This window comes from Quercus robur, chromosome 9 (assembly GCF_932294415.1).
Source record: "Quercus robur chromosome 9, dhQueRobu3.1, whole genome shotgun sequence".
Lineage (NCBI taxonomy): Eukaryota > Viridiplantae > Streptophyta > Magnoliopsida > Fagales > Fagaceae > Quercus > Quercus robur.
Genome location: NC_065542.1, coordinates 34328292 through 34342344, shown reverse-complemented (window position 1 = coordinate 34342344; position 14053 = coordinate 34328292). Strand labels below are relative to the sequence as shown.

The window sequence follows — 14053 nt, the reverse complement described above, 5'->3', positions numbered from 1 at the left end:
ATTAATGCAATACGGGCATGTGGCATGTTTTTAGTGGTTAATCATTCGGATCAAAGCGTCTCTTCATCTTCCGTGCCATTCCCTTTATATATATATATATATATATATGTTGCCTCATCCTTTCATTTTTACTTTTCGCAACGAATTTCTAATCATAACTCCACCATCCTTTTCAACAAACTGTTATACCGTCTACCTGGTGTGATCGTTTGCTACGCTTTCTCCATCTCTTTCTTCACGCCGTTCACCTGTAAGTATCCTTTACCTTATATTGAACTCTTCCCTCTTTTTCTATTTATTTAAATATCGCATGCCCGTCGCCTATGTAGACCAATAGAGTCTTTGGGGTTTACCCATCACATGTAGGTGACAGATGTCTAGTGAGGCGTCGAGTGAACAATTGTGTGTCTACAAAGGAGCAAGCTACAATGAGGTGTTTCTGTCAAGTCAGGATGAGACACCTCCTATGATGAAAGGATTCCGTTTGCCAACTCATCTTTTGCGGAGGACGTTAAGGACCTAGATATGGATGGGTCAGAGAGTGATTCTAATGATGAAGAAGACATGGTCAGTGCTGAACCCCCCATTCAATCCGTCATAGGTCCTAATGGTCTTAGGGAGTTTATCATGCTTCCGTTGTAGATGATAAACGATTTCGATTCTTCCATCAAACAAAAACACTTCAATAAACTTAGGGAGAAATACCAGATTCCCATCAGCATACCAATTTGTCTACCTTTCAAGTCCGAAAAGTGTTACTACCGAGGTGCTGAAGACATTGGAGTGTACGAGCAGATGTTGAAAGCGGGTCTTAGATTCCCTTTAAGTGCTCTTCATCGTCGTCTTCTCCAGTATCTAGGACTAGCCGTTACCCAAATCTCTCCGAATGCCAAGAGAGTCTTCCTAGGTGCAGAAGTCTAATACAGAGGAGCGTAGGATGACGATGAAGGAGTTCTTCCACCGCTACCGTCCATCTGAAATTACCCAATCAAAGGGCATGTACAGTTTCTTGCCAAGGACTCCATTGCTTAGGCTAGTGTGTGAGACCCCCGACTCAAATAGAAACTGGAAGAGTCGGTATTTTTTCATTCAATGGGACGACTGGATGTGTCACCCCTATAATCAAGAGTATATGCCTGTGGAAAAAACTTGGGGCATAATGCCCCTGTCTGGTATGTGTCCATCCGTCTTAGGTTTCATTTTCTATAACTTGTTTTGTTTGATATTCTAACCGTCTCTCATTGCAGCTTAGGATCGCCTAGAAGTTACTCTCGAGCAGTAAAGCTTTTTGGAGAAGATCTTTAGGACCACCAAGTTTTCTGAAAGAACATGGATTAAGCTAGTTACCTTGGACACCCTCCACTGGTATTGTGACGGTCCTGAACCTACCGCAACTACTCGTCGCTACGATAGTCAAGTGTGCAAACGTAAGTTCGTTGCCCATTACTTGCTTTCCTTTATAATTTTTAGTAATTTATCTAACTCCTTCCTTCTGTCCACCTTTATGCAGAAATGGAAGACAATAGGAAAAGGGCCTTTATCAAGCAATAGGGTGCTGCGAAGAAGAAGCTAGAGGGAAGATTACCTTCTAAGGTGACGGGTCTGGCTAACTCGTCCTTAAAATGAAGTCATCTGATAAGGCCGACTGTCCCCCTAAAAAACCCAAGGTGGCGACAGGGTCAATAGTTGGTGAGATTCCTAATGCCAGCAAGTTGCCCCCTAAGCCTGGTCTTGGGAAGGGAAAAAGGCCTGATGACAGGTTAGGTTCCTGCCGCTGAAAAGCACCCTGTCCTCCTCCGTGAAGACTCACAGTATGCACTCAAGTAGCTCTCGCCCATCATCAAGGATGACGACTATAAGGACTTAGGCAATCATGCTACTAAGGCCATGGGGGAGACGGGCCTCTTCAGTTTGGCACAGGTATGCTTATCCATACCCTTTTTTCTATTCCATCCTATTGTTGTCTCGCTCTTACATTGGTTTTTGATTCTTGCAGGGGGTGTTTATGATGAAGGGTTTGATGGACTGTTGTGCATCCCATGAGACGGTGGTAGGCCATCTGAGAGAGAAGGTGGAGGCCAAGGAGACGGAACTACGAGAGCTAATGGCTTGGAAGGAGGTCTAGGTTAACAAGCTTGACTTAACAAGGAAGCTCTTACAGGAGTCGGAGGCGCAAGTCAAGGCACTGAAGAAAATACTTAAGGACAAGAAGGGAGAGATCTTAGAGGCAAAGGGTCAGCTCTATCAAGATAAGGAGGATATGGTAAGGGAATACCAACGCCCTCCTAAAGGAGTTTAGTGGCTCCTTCGCCAACGACTTTGATGATTGCTTCCGTCAGATCAAGGCCTCTTTACTGGACCTAGACCTTTCCCATATTTCCATTGACACCCAAGCCCAGACTCCAGCCCACCCCTTCTACTCCGAGGGCCCCGACAAGTTATTTGCAGATGACTCCACTCATGACCCTTAAGGCGCCGGGGAGACCGCTTAAGAAGACCAAGGGAAATCTGTTGAAGATGAGGTACGTCCAATTGAGGGGAACCGTATAGTTGAGGAGAAGGACGAAGAGTACCCTACAGATCAGCAATAGTTTATCAAATGTTATGCTACCTTTTTTAAAAAAAAATTATTGGGAGAACAATATTGATCCCTTTTGTTGTCCATTTTTGGGTTCTTTTAGATGTAAATGCTTGCCCTTTTGTGGGATTTTATTTACTATCTTTATTTATCTGTTGCTTATGTTTGCTCGTTTATCTGTTGTTTTTGGTTTCCAATCTGTGAAACATGTTTTTGTTTGTCTACTTGAAAATTTGACATACCCTTCCACTTCAAGGTCTTGGTAACTTTTAACCACCCCACAGGATGAGCCCGTCCATTTTATAATTTTAGGTAATACTTTGTGGTAAACCCGTCCTCTTATGGATGATATAATCCTAGATCCCTTTTGGGAAGAACCTATCCACTTATGGACTTAATAATTTTTAAGTAGAAATTTAGACAACACACATGTGGTATCTTTGAATAACTACTCTTATTGTGATGAACCCATCCACTTATGGACTTAATAATTTCAGGTTACCCCTTGGGGTGACCCCGTCCACTTACGAACTTAATAATTTTAGATCACACCTTGGCATAAACCCGTCCATTTATGGACTATAATTTTTAAATCATCCCTAGGGATGAACCCGTCCACTTATAGACTTAAAAATTTTTAAATCATCTCATGGGATGAACCCGTCCACTTATGGACTTTATAATTTTTAAATTATCCCTTGGGATGGACCCGTCTACTTATGGACTTAATGATTTTTAAATCATCCCTTGGGATGGACCCATCCACTTATGGACTTAATAATTTTGGATCACCCCTTGGGATGAACTCGTCCACTTATGGACTTTATAATTTTTAAATCACCCCTTGGGATGAACCTGTCCACATATGGACTTAATAATTTTTAAATCACCCCTTGGGATGAACCTGTCCACTTATGGACATAATAATTTTGGATCACCCCTTGAGATGAACTCGTCCACTTATGGACTTAATAATTTTAAGGCATCCTGTTAGGATGAACCTATCCACTTATGGACTTTAACAAGTCGCAAGGCATCCGCTCACATAAGAAATTGGTTGTAGACATGGTTTTGTAGAAATGTATATATGCGCATGATATTTATGAATAACTCCTCTTATTGTGATAAATATGTGTATAAATTGTTCTTGAAAAATAAAAAACTGCCCTTCGAGCTTAAAAGTATTGTAAATAGTGAAAATTAACTAGAAGGAAATAAACTGGAAATAAGGAGTGTTGTCATCCGTGCCCGTCTACTGGTAGTACTTCTTCAGGTGCTCTGTGTTCCATGGGTGATGCAACTTTTGCTCGTCTAGTGTCTCCAAGTGGTAAGTCCCTTTCCTCTGCCATGAAGCGATCCTGTAGGGTCCTTCCCAATTAGGTCCTAGCTTTCCTTGGGAGGTGTCTCTCGTGGTGCCCGTCACCTTCCTGAAGACAAGATCTCTAACCTGGAAGTCCCTATGTTTGACTTTGGAGTTGTAGTGCTTGGCCATGAGGTCTTGGTACCGCACTAATCTTTGCTCAGTCGTTGCTCTAACCTCGTCCACCAGATCAAGCTGCAGGCGTATAGCTTCGTCATTCGTACTCTCGTCATGGTTTCCCACAATGTAGCTTATGAGTCCTACTTCAGCCGGGATGATTGCCTCACTTCCATATGCTAGTCGGAACGGTGTCTCTCTTGTAGGCATCCTCGCCATTGTTTTGTATGCCCATATAACACTTGGCAATTCTTTTGGCCATATACCCTTTGCCCCCTCAAGCCGAGTCTTGATAATTTTGAGTAAGGATTGGTTCGTGACCTCAACTTATCCATTGGCCTGAGGGTGGGCGCAATGGCGACTCTAGGAATTTTGTCCAGGGTGTTCCTATTCCACTTTGAAAAAATTTCGGGTCATTTCGGTCAATTTCAGGTGTTTCGGGATGTTTCGGTAAATACCAGCCGAAATTCAAGATTTTCCCGGTATGAAGTTTATGCTTAAAAAAAAATGTTCTTAAAACCAAAACAAATTTGCATTCTGTACATCGAAAAACCTCAAAAAGAAAAAAAAAATGAAAAGAAAAGAAATGAACAAAGGTACATGTACAATAAACTATAAGTTCATTTGAAATATTAATAAAATTATTAATTATTGTTGTTTTGTTGTTTCATTAATTTGTTTGTCTTTTATAAACTATAATTTGTTATATTGTTGTTTCATTAATTATAAAATTATTAATTGTTGTTTAGCCTAACATAATTTAATTTGTTTGTCTTTTATAATTTATTGGTTAATTATACTGCCTTAATTATTGTTGTTTAGCACAATAATAAACTATATTGCTTTAATTTGTTTGTCATTAATTATATTGCTTTAATTTATTATATTGTTTAGCCCCATGTTCATATTACTCTAAAAGCACCAAAAGAGCCACTGATATGCACATTATTTACACATCCCATGACCGTGTGTAGCACAATAATTAAATCACTAAAACAGTGTAATGTGCACTTGTGCAGCCCGGCCCCATCCCATGTGCCCATCCACCCTACCCCACTTAACACACAAACACACTACACACACCAATAGATGATAAAGCCAAATTCAATTTTCAAAAAGTCAAAAACAGACAAAATTTAATAAAGCTAAAGACTAAAGTTCGGCCAATCAAAAGAGAGAGATAGTTACTGAGTTGGTCTTATTAAAGAATAAAGAGAGAGAGAGAGAGTCATTTCATAATTTTCATTTTAGACTTTTCAGTTCAGATAGAGAGAGAGTCAGAGATTGAGAGAGAAAAAGAGAGAGACTGAGAGAAGTTAGCTTAGAAAAAAAATGAAATGCCTTGAGGGAGGGTCGGAGGGAGCACTGGAGCAGCGAGCAGGGAGGCGAGAGGAGTGAACTGGACTGGGCACGAGCCGGCGGGCGAGCGATCTGGCACTGGCGATCTCCGTCCTTCGATCCGATGAGCGGCGTTGGCTACTTGGCTTGGATGAGCCTCAACAAGCGGCGTTGCTCAATGCTCAGTGACCTCTGTCTGTCTTTAGGTTAGGGTTAGCTTAGTGATTTCCTTTTTTTTTATAAAGCCTTTAGTGAGAATCTGTGGGTTTGTCTTTTTTCTTCTTTTTTTTTTTTTTAAGGCGCTGCGCTGCTCTGTTTTTTTTTTTTTTTTTTTTTTTTTGTGAGAATCTGTGGCCTGTGGGTTTTTCTGTAATTTATTGGGCACTTGGGCTTGCCTCTGTTACAATTTTTTTTTTTTTTTTTTTTTTCAGATTTTAGTTCAAATTTGTTTTTTTGCTTAAAAGTAGAACAAATATATATATATATATAATTTTTTTTTTTAAATTTGAGAGTGTTCCTAATACAGAGCAAATATAAATATTTTTTTATTATTATATATAAATATTTTTTTTTTCAGGTCAGGGTGTTCCCAGGAACACCCTGAGCTGTACGTGGCGTCGCCACTGGGTGGGCGAGTGATGAATAGTGATTCTTAATCCCTAGTTTTGAGCAAAAGTCTCTGAACGAGTCGTTGTGGAACTACTTCTTGTTTTCTGAGATCAGTTCTTTGGGTATACCGTATCTACAGATGATGTTCCTCCATACAAAGCTTTGCACATTCTTCTCTGTGATGGTGGCCAGGACTTCAGCTTCTACCCACTTGGTGAAGTAGTCTATGCTAACTACCAGGAATTTCAGCTGTGTAATTGCTATTGGGAATGGACCTATGATATCTAATCCCCATTGGGCAAAAGGCCATGGGGCCGTCATTGGGGTGAGTTCTTCTGTTGGTTGTCGAATAAGGTTGCCAAATGTCTGACACTTGTCGCAAGCTTTGACATACGCATGGACATTCTTCTGCATGGTAAGCCAATAGTATCCAGCCCGAATCAATTTGTGTACTAAAGACCGTGATTTAGCATGGTTTTTGCAGACTCTTTCATGGACTTCTCTCATGACATAGTCTACCTCCTCTGAGCTAAGACATCTCAGGTACAGGCGAGAGAAGCCTTTTTTGTATAAGATGTCTTTGATTAGCACAAACCGTGCTACTGAAACCTTTAACTTTCTTGCAGCTTCCTTGCAATCAGGTTGCACGCCGTCTTTTAGGTAGGAGATTAATGGTGTAGTCCAGTTTTTCCCGGAACCTATCTCCTACACATTAACGCCATTTATTAATGGTGAGATCTGAATAAAGGATAGTACCTGACTCGGGATGAGCATATGCTCTACTGATGCAGCCTTGGCAAGATGGTCGGCTTGCTCGTTCTCCTCCCTTGGGATTTGAACAAACTTCGCTTGAAGGTCATTTATCCGCTTCTTCACTTGCTCCAGATACTTCTTCATCTGTTCACCCTTGCACTCGTAGTTGCCATTTACTTGACTTGTGACTACTTGAGAGTCGCAGTAGATGACCACATTTATGGCTCCTGCTGCTTTGGCGAGATCCAACCCTACTACTAAAGCTTCATACTCCGCTTCATTATTGGTTGTAGGGAAATCGAGTCGGACCATGCATTCGACCTCGTCCCCTTTCGAGAAATGGAGTACTATACCAGCTCCGCCTGCCTGCCTGTTGGATGACTCGTCCGTGTGGATACTCCATTGAGGACACACTCCTGCCCCCTAGCCTTCCATGTTGGTGAATTTCGCAATGAAGTCAGCGACTACCTGCCCTTTCATGGCCATACGTGGGTGATACTGTACATCAAATTCGCTCAACTCAATTGCCCATAGTGCGATCCGTCCAGCAGCTTCAAGGCTATTCATTACTCTTTGTAAGGGCTAGTCTGTTAGGATGACCACAATGTGGGCCTGGAAGTACGGCTTAAGCTTACGCGCCGCAATTACTAATGTGAAGGCGAGCTTCTCAATCGGGGGGGGGGGGGGTATCCCTCTTCTGCGCCTCGGAGTGCCTAGCTTGTGTAGTATACAAGTTTTTGTTCCCTGTCCTCTTCTCTGACCAAGGCAGCACTGACGGCTGCCGGGGAGATGGCCAGGTAGAGAAACAGTTCTTCCCTTAATTTGGAGGGACTCAGCAATGGTGGGGAGGACAAGTATGACTTCAGGTCTTCAAATGCCTGCTGACATTCTACCATCCACTTGAAGGACTTCTTTAATGTGCGGAAGAAAGGTAGGCATTTGTCCATTGCTCTTAAGAAAAACCTGTTTAGTGCGGCTACTTTGCCGTTGAGACTTTGTACTTCTTCAATGTTTGTTGGCGGCGTCATCTCCATTATTGCCTGTATCTTGTCCAGGTTGACCTCTATACCTCTCTAGGACACCATGAACCCTAGGAACTTTCCAGCCATCACCCCGAATGCGCATTTGTTCAGATTTAGCTTTATGTTGTAAGAGCGAAGGGTATCAAAGGTTTCCTTGAGGTCTTCTAGATGGTCATCTTCCTGTTGGCTTTTTACCAACATATCGTCTATGTAGACTTGAATGTTCCTCCCAATCTGATGTGTGAACATCTTGTTCATCAACCTTTGATATGTAACACATGTATTCTTGAGTCCAAATTGCATCACTTTGTAACAGAAAAGCCCTTAGCTGGTGATGAATGAGGTCTTTTCTTGATTAGCCTCATCCATCTTGATCTGGTTCTAGCCAGAAAACGAGTCCATAAAGCTCAACAACTGGTGTCTTGTTGTTGAAAACACCAAGATACCAATCCGCATAAGTGAGTAATTATCCTTTGGGCATGCCTTATTTAAGTCCGTAAAGTCCATGCACATCCTCCACTTTCCGTTGGCATTCTTAATCATCACTACGTTGGCCAGCCAATTAGGATAATATACTTCTCGTATGAAGTTTGCTTCCAGTAGTTTGCAAACCTCTTTTGCTATAACCCTATCTCGCTCTTATGCGAACACCCATTTCTTCTAACAGATAGGAGTTAAAGAGGGTGATACGTTTAACTTGTGGACTATGATGGAAGGATCAATTCCGGGCATGTCCTCGTGGCTCCAGGCAAAGACGTCTTGGTTCTTATTTAGAAATGTTGTGAGCGCCTGACGGACTGGTGGGCTAGCGAGAGTGCTGATCCTAGTCATTCTCAGGCCTAGACTCATCTAAGAGTACCTTTTCCAAACCTTCCACAGGTTCTGCCACCATCCGTTGTTCTTCTTTACACAAGGTTTGTAAGTGATCATCCATCTCCAACATGGCAATATAGCATTCGCACATTGCTACTTAGTCCCCTCGTACCTCTCCCACTCCGTACTCGATGGGGAACTTGATCATCAGGTGGTAAGTTAAAGTTACAGCCTTCCATAAGTTAAGGGTCGGACGGCCTAGGATAGCAGTATATGCGGACGAACAATCAACAACTAGGAATGTGACATCCTTCGTAATCTGTTTGGGGTAATCTCCAACCATCACGAGCAATGTGACCGCACTAAGGGTGTATACTCTCATTCCTCCAAATCTGACAAGCGGCGCGTTAGTTGGAACTAGCAACTGCCGCTCAATCCTCATCTACTGAAATGCCAAGTAATAGAAGATATCAGCAAAACTCACATTGTTTATAAGGACCCGATGAGTATTATAGTCCCTTACTTGTATGCTAACAATGAATGCATCGTTGTACGGGTGGTGGAGACGTCAAGCATTTTCCTCCGAAAACCCAATTATAGGGTTGTCAACCCATGCCATCTTTGGAATGAAACCCGTCAACTAGACGCTTTAAACCATTCTTAGGTAAGTTTTACGTGCCATTTTGGACAAACTAAAAGCTGTGGTGCCCCCTACAATCATCCTTGTGTCCCCTAAGGGGGCCTGGGGTGCTCGTCCTCCCTTCTTGCAGCCTGCTTCTATGGTGGGTCGACCCTTTCTTTGTTGACGAATCACTATAGTTTCCCCTGCCTGATTAGGACCTCAATCTGTTGCTACAAGTCCTAGCACTCAAACATATCATGACCGTGATCTCGATGGAAATGGCAATACTTGTCTCTGGACCTTTTGCTGGGATCTCCCTTCAATTTACTAGGCCACGTCAAGGTCGTATCGTCCTTGATCTACATCAATACCAGATCAATTAGGGCGGTCAGTGGGGTGAAACTGGTGAACCTTTTAGTGGGGGGTTTGGAGTGCCTATCCTTCCATCATTCTCTGGTCCTAGCCATCTTCCATCCCCTATCTTGCTGTGCATCCTCTTGTCTCTCCCTCTTCTTGGGCTTCTCTTCTCGGGCCAGCAATGCGTCTTCCACGTTCATGTACTTAGTAGCCCTGTGAAGTATATCAGACATGGTTTTTGGGTCATTTTTGTATAAGGAAAATAGAAACTTCCCCTTCCATAACCCATTGGTAAATGCAGTCACTAGTATCTTGTCATCAGCTTCATCAATTGAGAGGGCCTCCTTATTAAAGTAGGTTATATAAGATCTCAGCATTTCCTCCTCCCATTGCTTGATGCTCATCAGGCACACAATGGACTTCTTATACCTGTGCCCCCCTATAAAGTGCGAGACAAACTGCGTGCTCAACTCTTTGAAGGTACTGATGGAGTTGGGCGTCAGTCTGCTAAACCATACCCTTACAAGACCCTTCAGCATAGTCGAGAAAGCCCGGCACATGATTTTGTCTGCCACGCCTTGCAAGTGCATAAGGGTTTTGAATGATTCCAGCTGATCTAAGGGATCTTTTGACTTGTCGTAGGCTTCTACCTGTGGCATACGGAACTTCGGTGGAAGGGGAAATGAAGTGACGGGTGTGATACAAGGCGAGTCTGTTCAGTGGACTAACTCGTCGAGGTCGCTTGACACCCGTCCTTTGAGGGCATTCATCATGAAGTCCATCATCTCCTTCATCATCTGAATCTTTGTGACCACGTGTGGTGGTGCTGTTTTTACGATGGATGGATAGCTGGTATCTTGTTGCTCCTGTCTACTCAAAGCATTGTTGCCTTCTAGTCTTTCTCAGTCCCTTTTTTAGGCGCTGGTGCCCTCTTGCTCTTCTCTGTGACTGTTAGGCCTAACATCTCTTTGGCACGACTGTTCCTCCAAGTCGTGGTTTTGTTTAGTAAGGCATTCTACCACTACAGCTAGGGTCTGCACTTGTCTTTGTAGGGCAGTAATGCATGGTTCATCTCCACTATTGTTGGTTGCTATTAAGTGAGTAAGTACCATGCAACTCTTTTTCCGGGAAGCGGTAGTGTGGCTTCTAGTCTACTTATGTTTCCCACAGACGACGCCAACTAATGATGCCACACGGTCCTCACGTGCTCTAGACAGAACCTGCAAAACAAAAACAAAGAAAACCTTGCAGAGAGTATCGGTGTGGTACCAGCCAAATATCCTTCGAAAGTTAAGTTAGAGAACTTTTACAACTTTAGAGTGCCAGAGCTAGGGTAAATTATGCATACCTTGTTTTATGAGGGTTTTGGGTTTTTATAGTAATGTAGAACCCACCTTCGTTTTTTGACTAAAAAGATGTTTCCTTGTAGGGAAGATTTTCATAAATGTACGTATTTTGTGGGATTCTTCCCATATAAGGATTCTATTGACTAAGGTTAATCATGAGGTGCAAGACATTTCCATTTAGGGTTCCTTGGAGACCACTTAAGCCACGTAGCCTTAATATTCGTCCCCCTTTCATTCGTATCGCTAGAATTTGTCCACTATGGAGGATCCATTTGTCTTGTATATTCTCCATCTGCGTATTAATCCTCGTCTTGTCCTTATGTTTGATCATCCATTATCTCAGTACCGTTGCCTATGGAAGGATTTTTTGGACAAGTCCGTCTACTTTAATTTTATCATCTTTAGAACTACTGAGTGATACTACAGTGTTTTGAAAACCCAAAAAGAAACACACACAGAGACGTGAATACCTTGGGAGGCAACACGCTTGGGTTGCTAAGAGAGGTATGCAATTTTGTTCTATTTAGAAACCATGGTTGTGTGGTACAACGATCTTTAAATGAAAATATAAATATAAATTTTTGTTTTATATTGCTTCCGCAAAAACTTTCAGTGGTATTAGAGCAAGCCACACTTAATCATGGATTTTGTATTGTTATTTGTATCAGTATGTTTGCCAAGATTTATTTCCTATATGCCATGATTGATATATGTGATATGTTAATTATTTTTATTCGGAGAACAACAAAAATCTGTGCCGTGATTGATATATGTGATATGTTGATTGTTTGGTTTCGATTCATTTTCTGTATTCTTGATTATATTTGACAAATATGTTGTTGAAGTCGCATGTCTCTTGCATTTACTCTTGAGTTGTGCGCCGTAATGCTATTATTACTTTATAGGTTGTCTATTATGGTTTCATTTATATGTGATTATTTGTGTAACCCATGTTGATATGTTTTAGTTCATTGACTCACCTTTTTATGTTGATAAAATCTTGAGTATTGCCGAATTAAGGTGTTGAATCTCAATTAGTGGGAGTTGTAGCAGATACATAAAGAATGATATTTATACAATCCCAGTAGTAATATATATTAAGTGCTAAATAGGATTGTTTTATAGAATAATTCCTATAGCCCTCCATTGTCGGTGAATAAAGTTTCTATTAAATTAAAATTTTGTCGAAGTCAAAATGATAGACTTGATTTTGGTTTAGTAGTTCTTGTTTACTTCTTGGGAAGATAGGTGTGTGTATGACTGGTGGGAGTGTGGCTAAAATAGCAACATAATCATACTAGTACATATATCTCACTCAAATAATGGTTTGCACTTAACCAAATAAACTTAACCACTAAAATAGTGTAAAACATGTTTGATTTGGAGGCCAAAAGTAAATCGAGAGTCATAGATAAATTAAATATAATTAGAAACATGAGATGAAATCGTGATAAATAGTATCTATTTGCCTTTATATGGTGTGCACAATATATTTCAAAAGAAATTATTGGAGCATGCAAGGTAAGGGTTCCCGATGCCCACTTCGAACTATTTATGAATATAATTGTTATATTCTATTTTGGGAATTTATGATATTTTGTTCTTGTGGGAGGTACCATTAGTTATTCAAAAACCTGAATCTGATGGATATATGTATGTGAAAATATTATTTTATATTATTTTGCAGATTTATTATGACCAATTTTAATCCCTTAGCTAAGATTCTGGATGAAAATCGATTGTTTGGACCAAACTATGTAGATTGGAAAAGGAACTTAATCATTGTTCTCACTACTGATAAAATAACTCATGTCCTTAATACTGAGCCACTAGAACTTGCTTTAACTGATGCCACTGAGGAGCAAAGAGATGCATTTAATAAGTGGCATGAGGCTGATGAAATGGCTAAATGCTACATAATGGCCTCTATGAACAATGTGTTGCAAAAACAATGCCAAGGCCTAGTTACAGCAAAAGATATGATGCTGCACCTTAAAGAGATGTTTAGAGAACAAAGCAGAAGTGCACGGCAAACTGCTATGAAAAATCTCATGTCCACCAAAATGGTGGAAGGAGCTCCAGTTCGAGAACCTGTCCTGAAGATGATTTCTTTCATCAATGAATTGGATATGCTTGGTGCAGAAATTGATAGTGAGACCCAAGTTGATGCGATCCTAGCATCTTTACCTAATTCTTTTAATCAGTTTATCATGAACTATAACATGAATAAGATGGAAATGACATTGTCAGAGCTGCTCAATATGTTGAAAACAGTTGAGGATCTCATCAAGAAAGAAAAGCCTACTGTAATGTTGGCTGAAAAATCTTATACTTCTCTTAAGTTGAAGGCTAAGAGTAAGAACTTTAAGAGAAAAGGGTCTCAATCATTCAATAAGGCTCGGGGTGACAAAGTGAATAAGGACATTGAGAAAAAAAAAAGCAAAAGGAAATTGTTTCCATTGCAGTAAGCCTGGTCATTGGAAGAGAAATTGTCGCCATTATTTGGCTTCTTTGAAGAATGACAAACTTGTAGAAGATATGCCTAATTTGCTCATTATTGAAACAAATTTAATGGATGGTCCATTTGATTCTTGGTGTGTAGATTCTGGTACAATCTCACACATTTGCAATATGTTGCAGGGGTTCAAGGAGACCCGAAGGCTAAATGAAGGGGAGGTGATCCTAAAGATGGGGACTGGTGCAACTGTTGCAGCCACTACCATTGGAACCTTTTATTAAGAATTATCTTCTAGTAGAACTCTTGTCTTAGAAGATTGCTTATATGTGCCAAAAGTGGAAGAAATTTAGTTTCAATTTCAAAACTTGGTTGTTCAGGATATTCATTTCTTTTTTACTTCTAAACTTGTTGTTAAGTTTAATAATAAATTTGTAACTTCTGGCATTTTACAAGATGGTCTTTATTTTTTGAGTTCTATTGATAATTCTATTAATTGTGTTGAGAATGATATTGATGCTAGTGTGTTATCTCTTAAAAGAAAAAGAGATGTTAATCCTACGTATATATGGCACTTAAGGCTTGGTCATATCAATATTGACTGAATCAATAGATTGGTAAAGGATGGGCCATTGAATCTTTTGAAGGTAGAGCCTTATCCAATTTGTGAGCCTTGCTTACAA

General features: G+C 40.8%; 1 protein-coding gene across 1 annotated transcript; it reads left to right on the top strand.

Moving 5' to 3' along the window:
• The first annotated feature begins 12609 nt into the window (after positions 1–12609).
• Positions 12610–13654, top strand: LOC126700997 (uncharacterized). Its single transcript, XM_050399147.1, has 2 exons — positions 12610–13326; positions 13556–13654. Exons 1-2 carry the CDS (start codon positions 12610–12612, stop codon positions 13652–13654), a joined length of 816 nt encoding a protein of 271 aa, XP_050255104.1.
• The last annotated feature ends 399 nt before the right edge of the window (positions 13655–14053 follow it).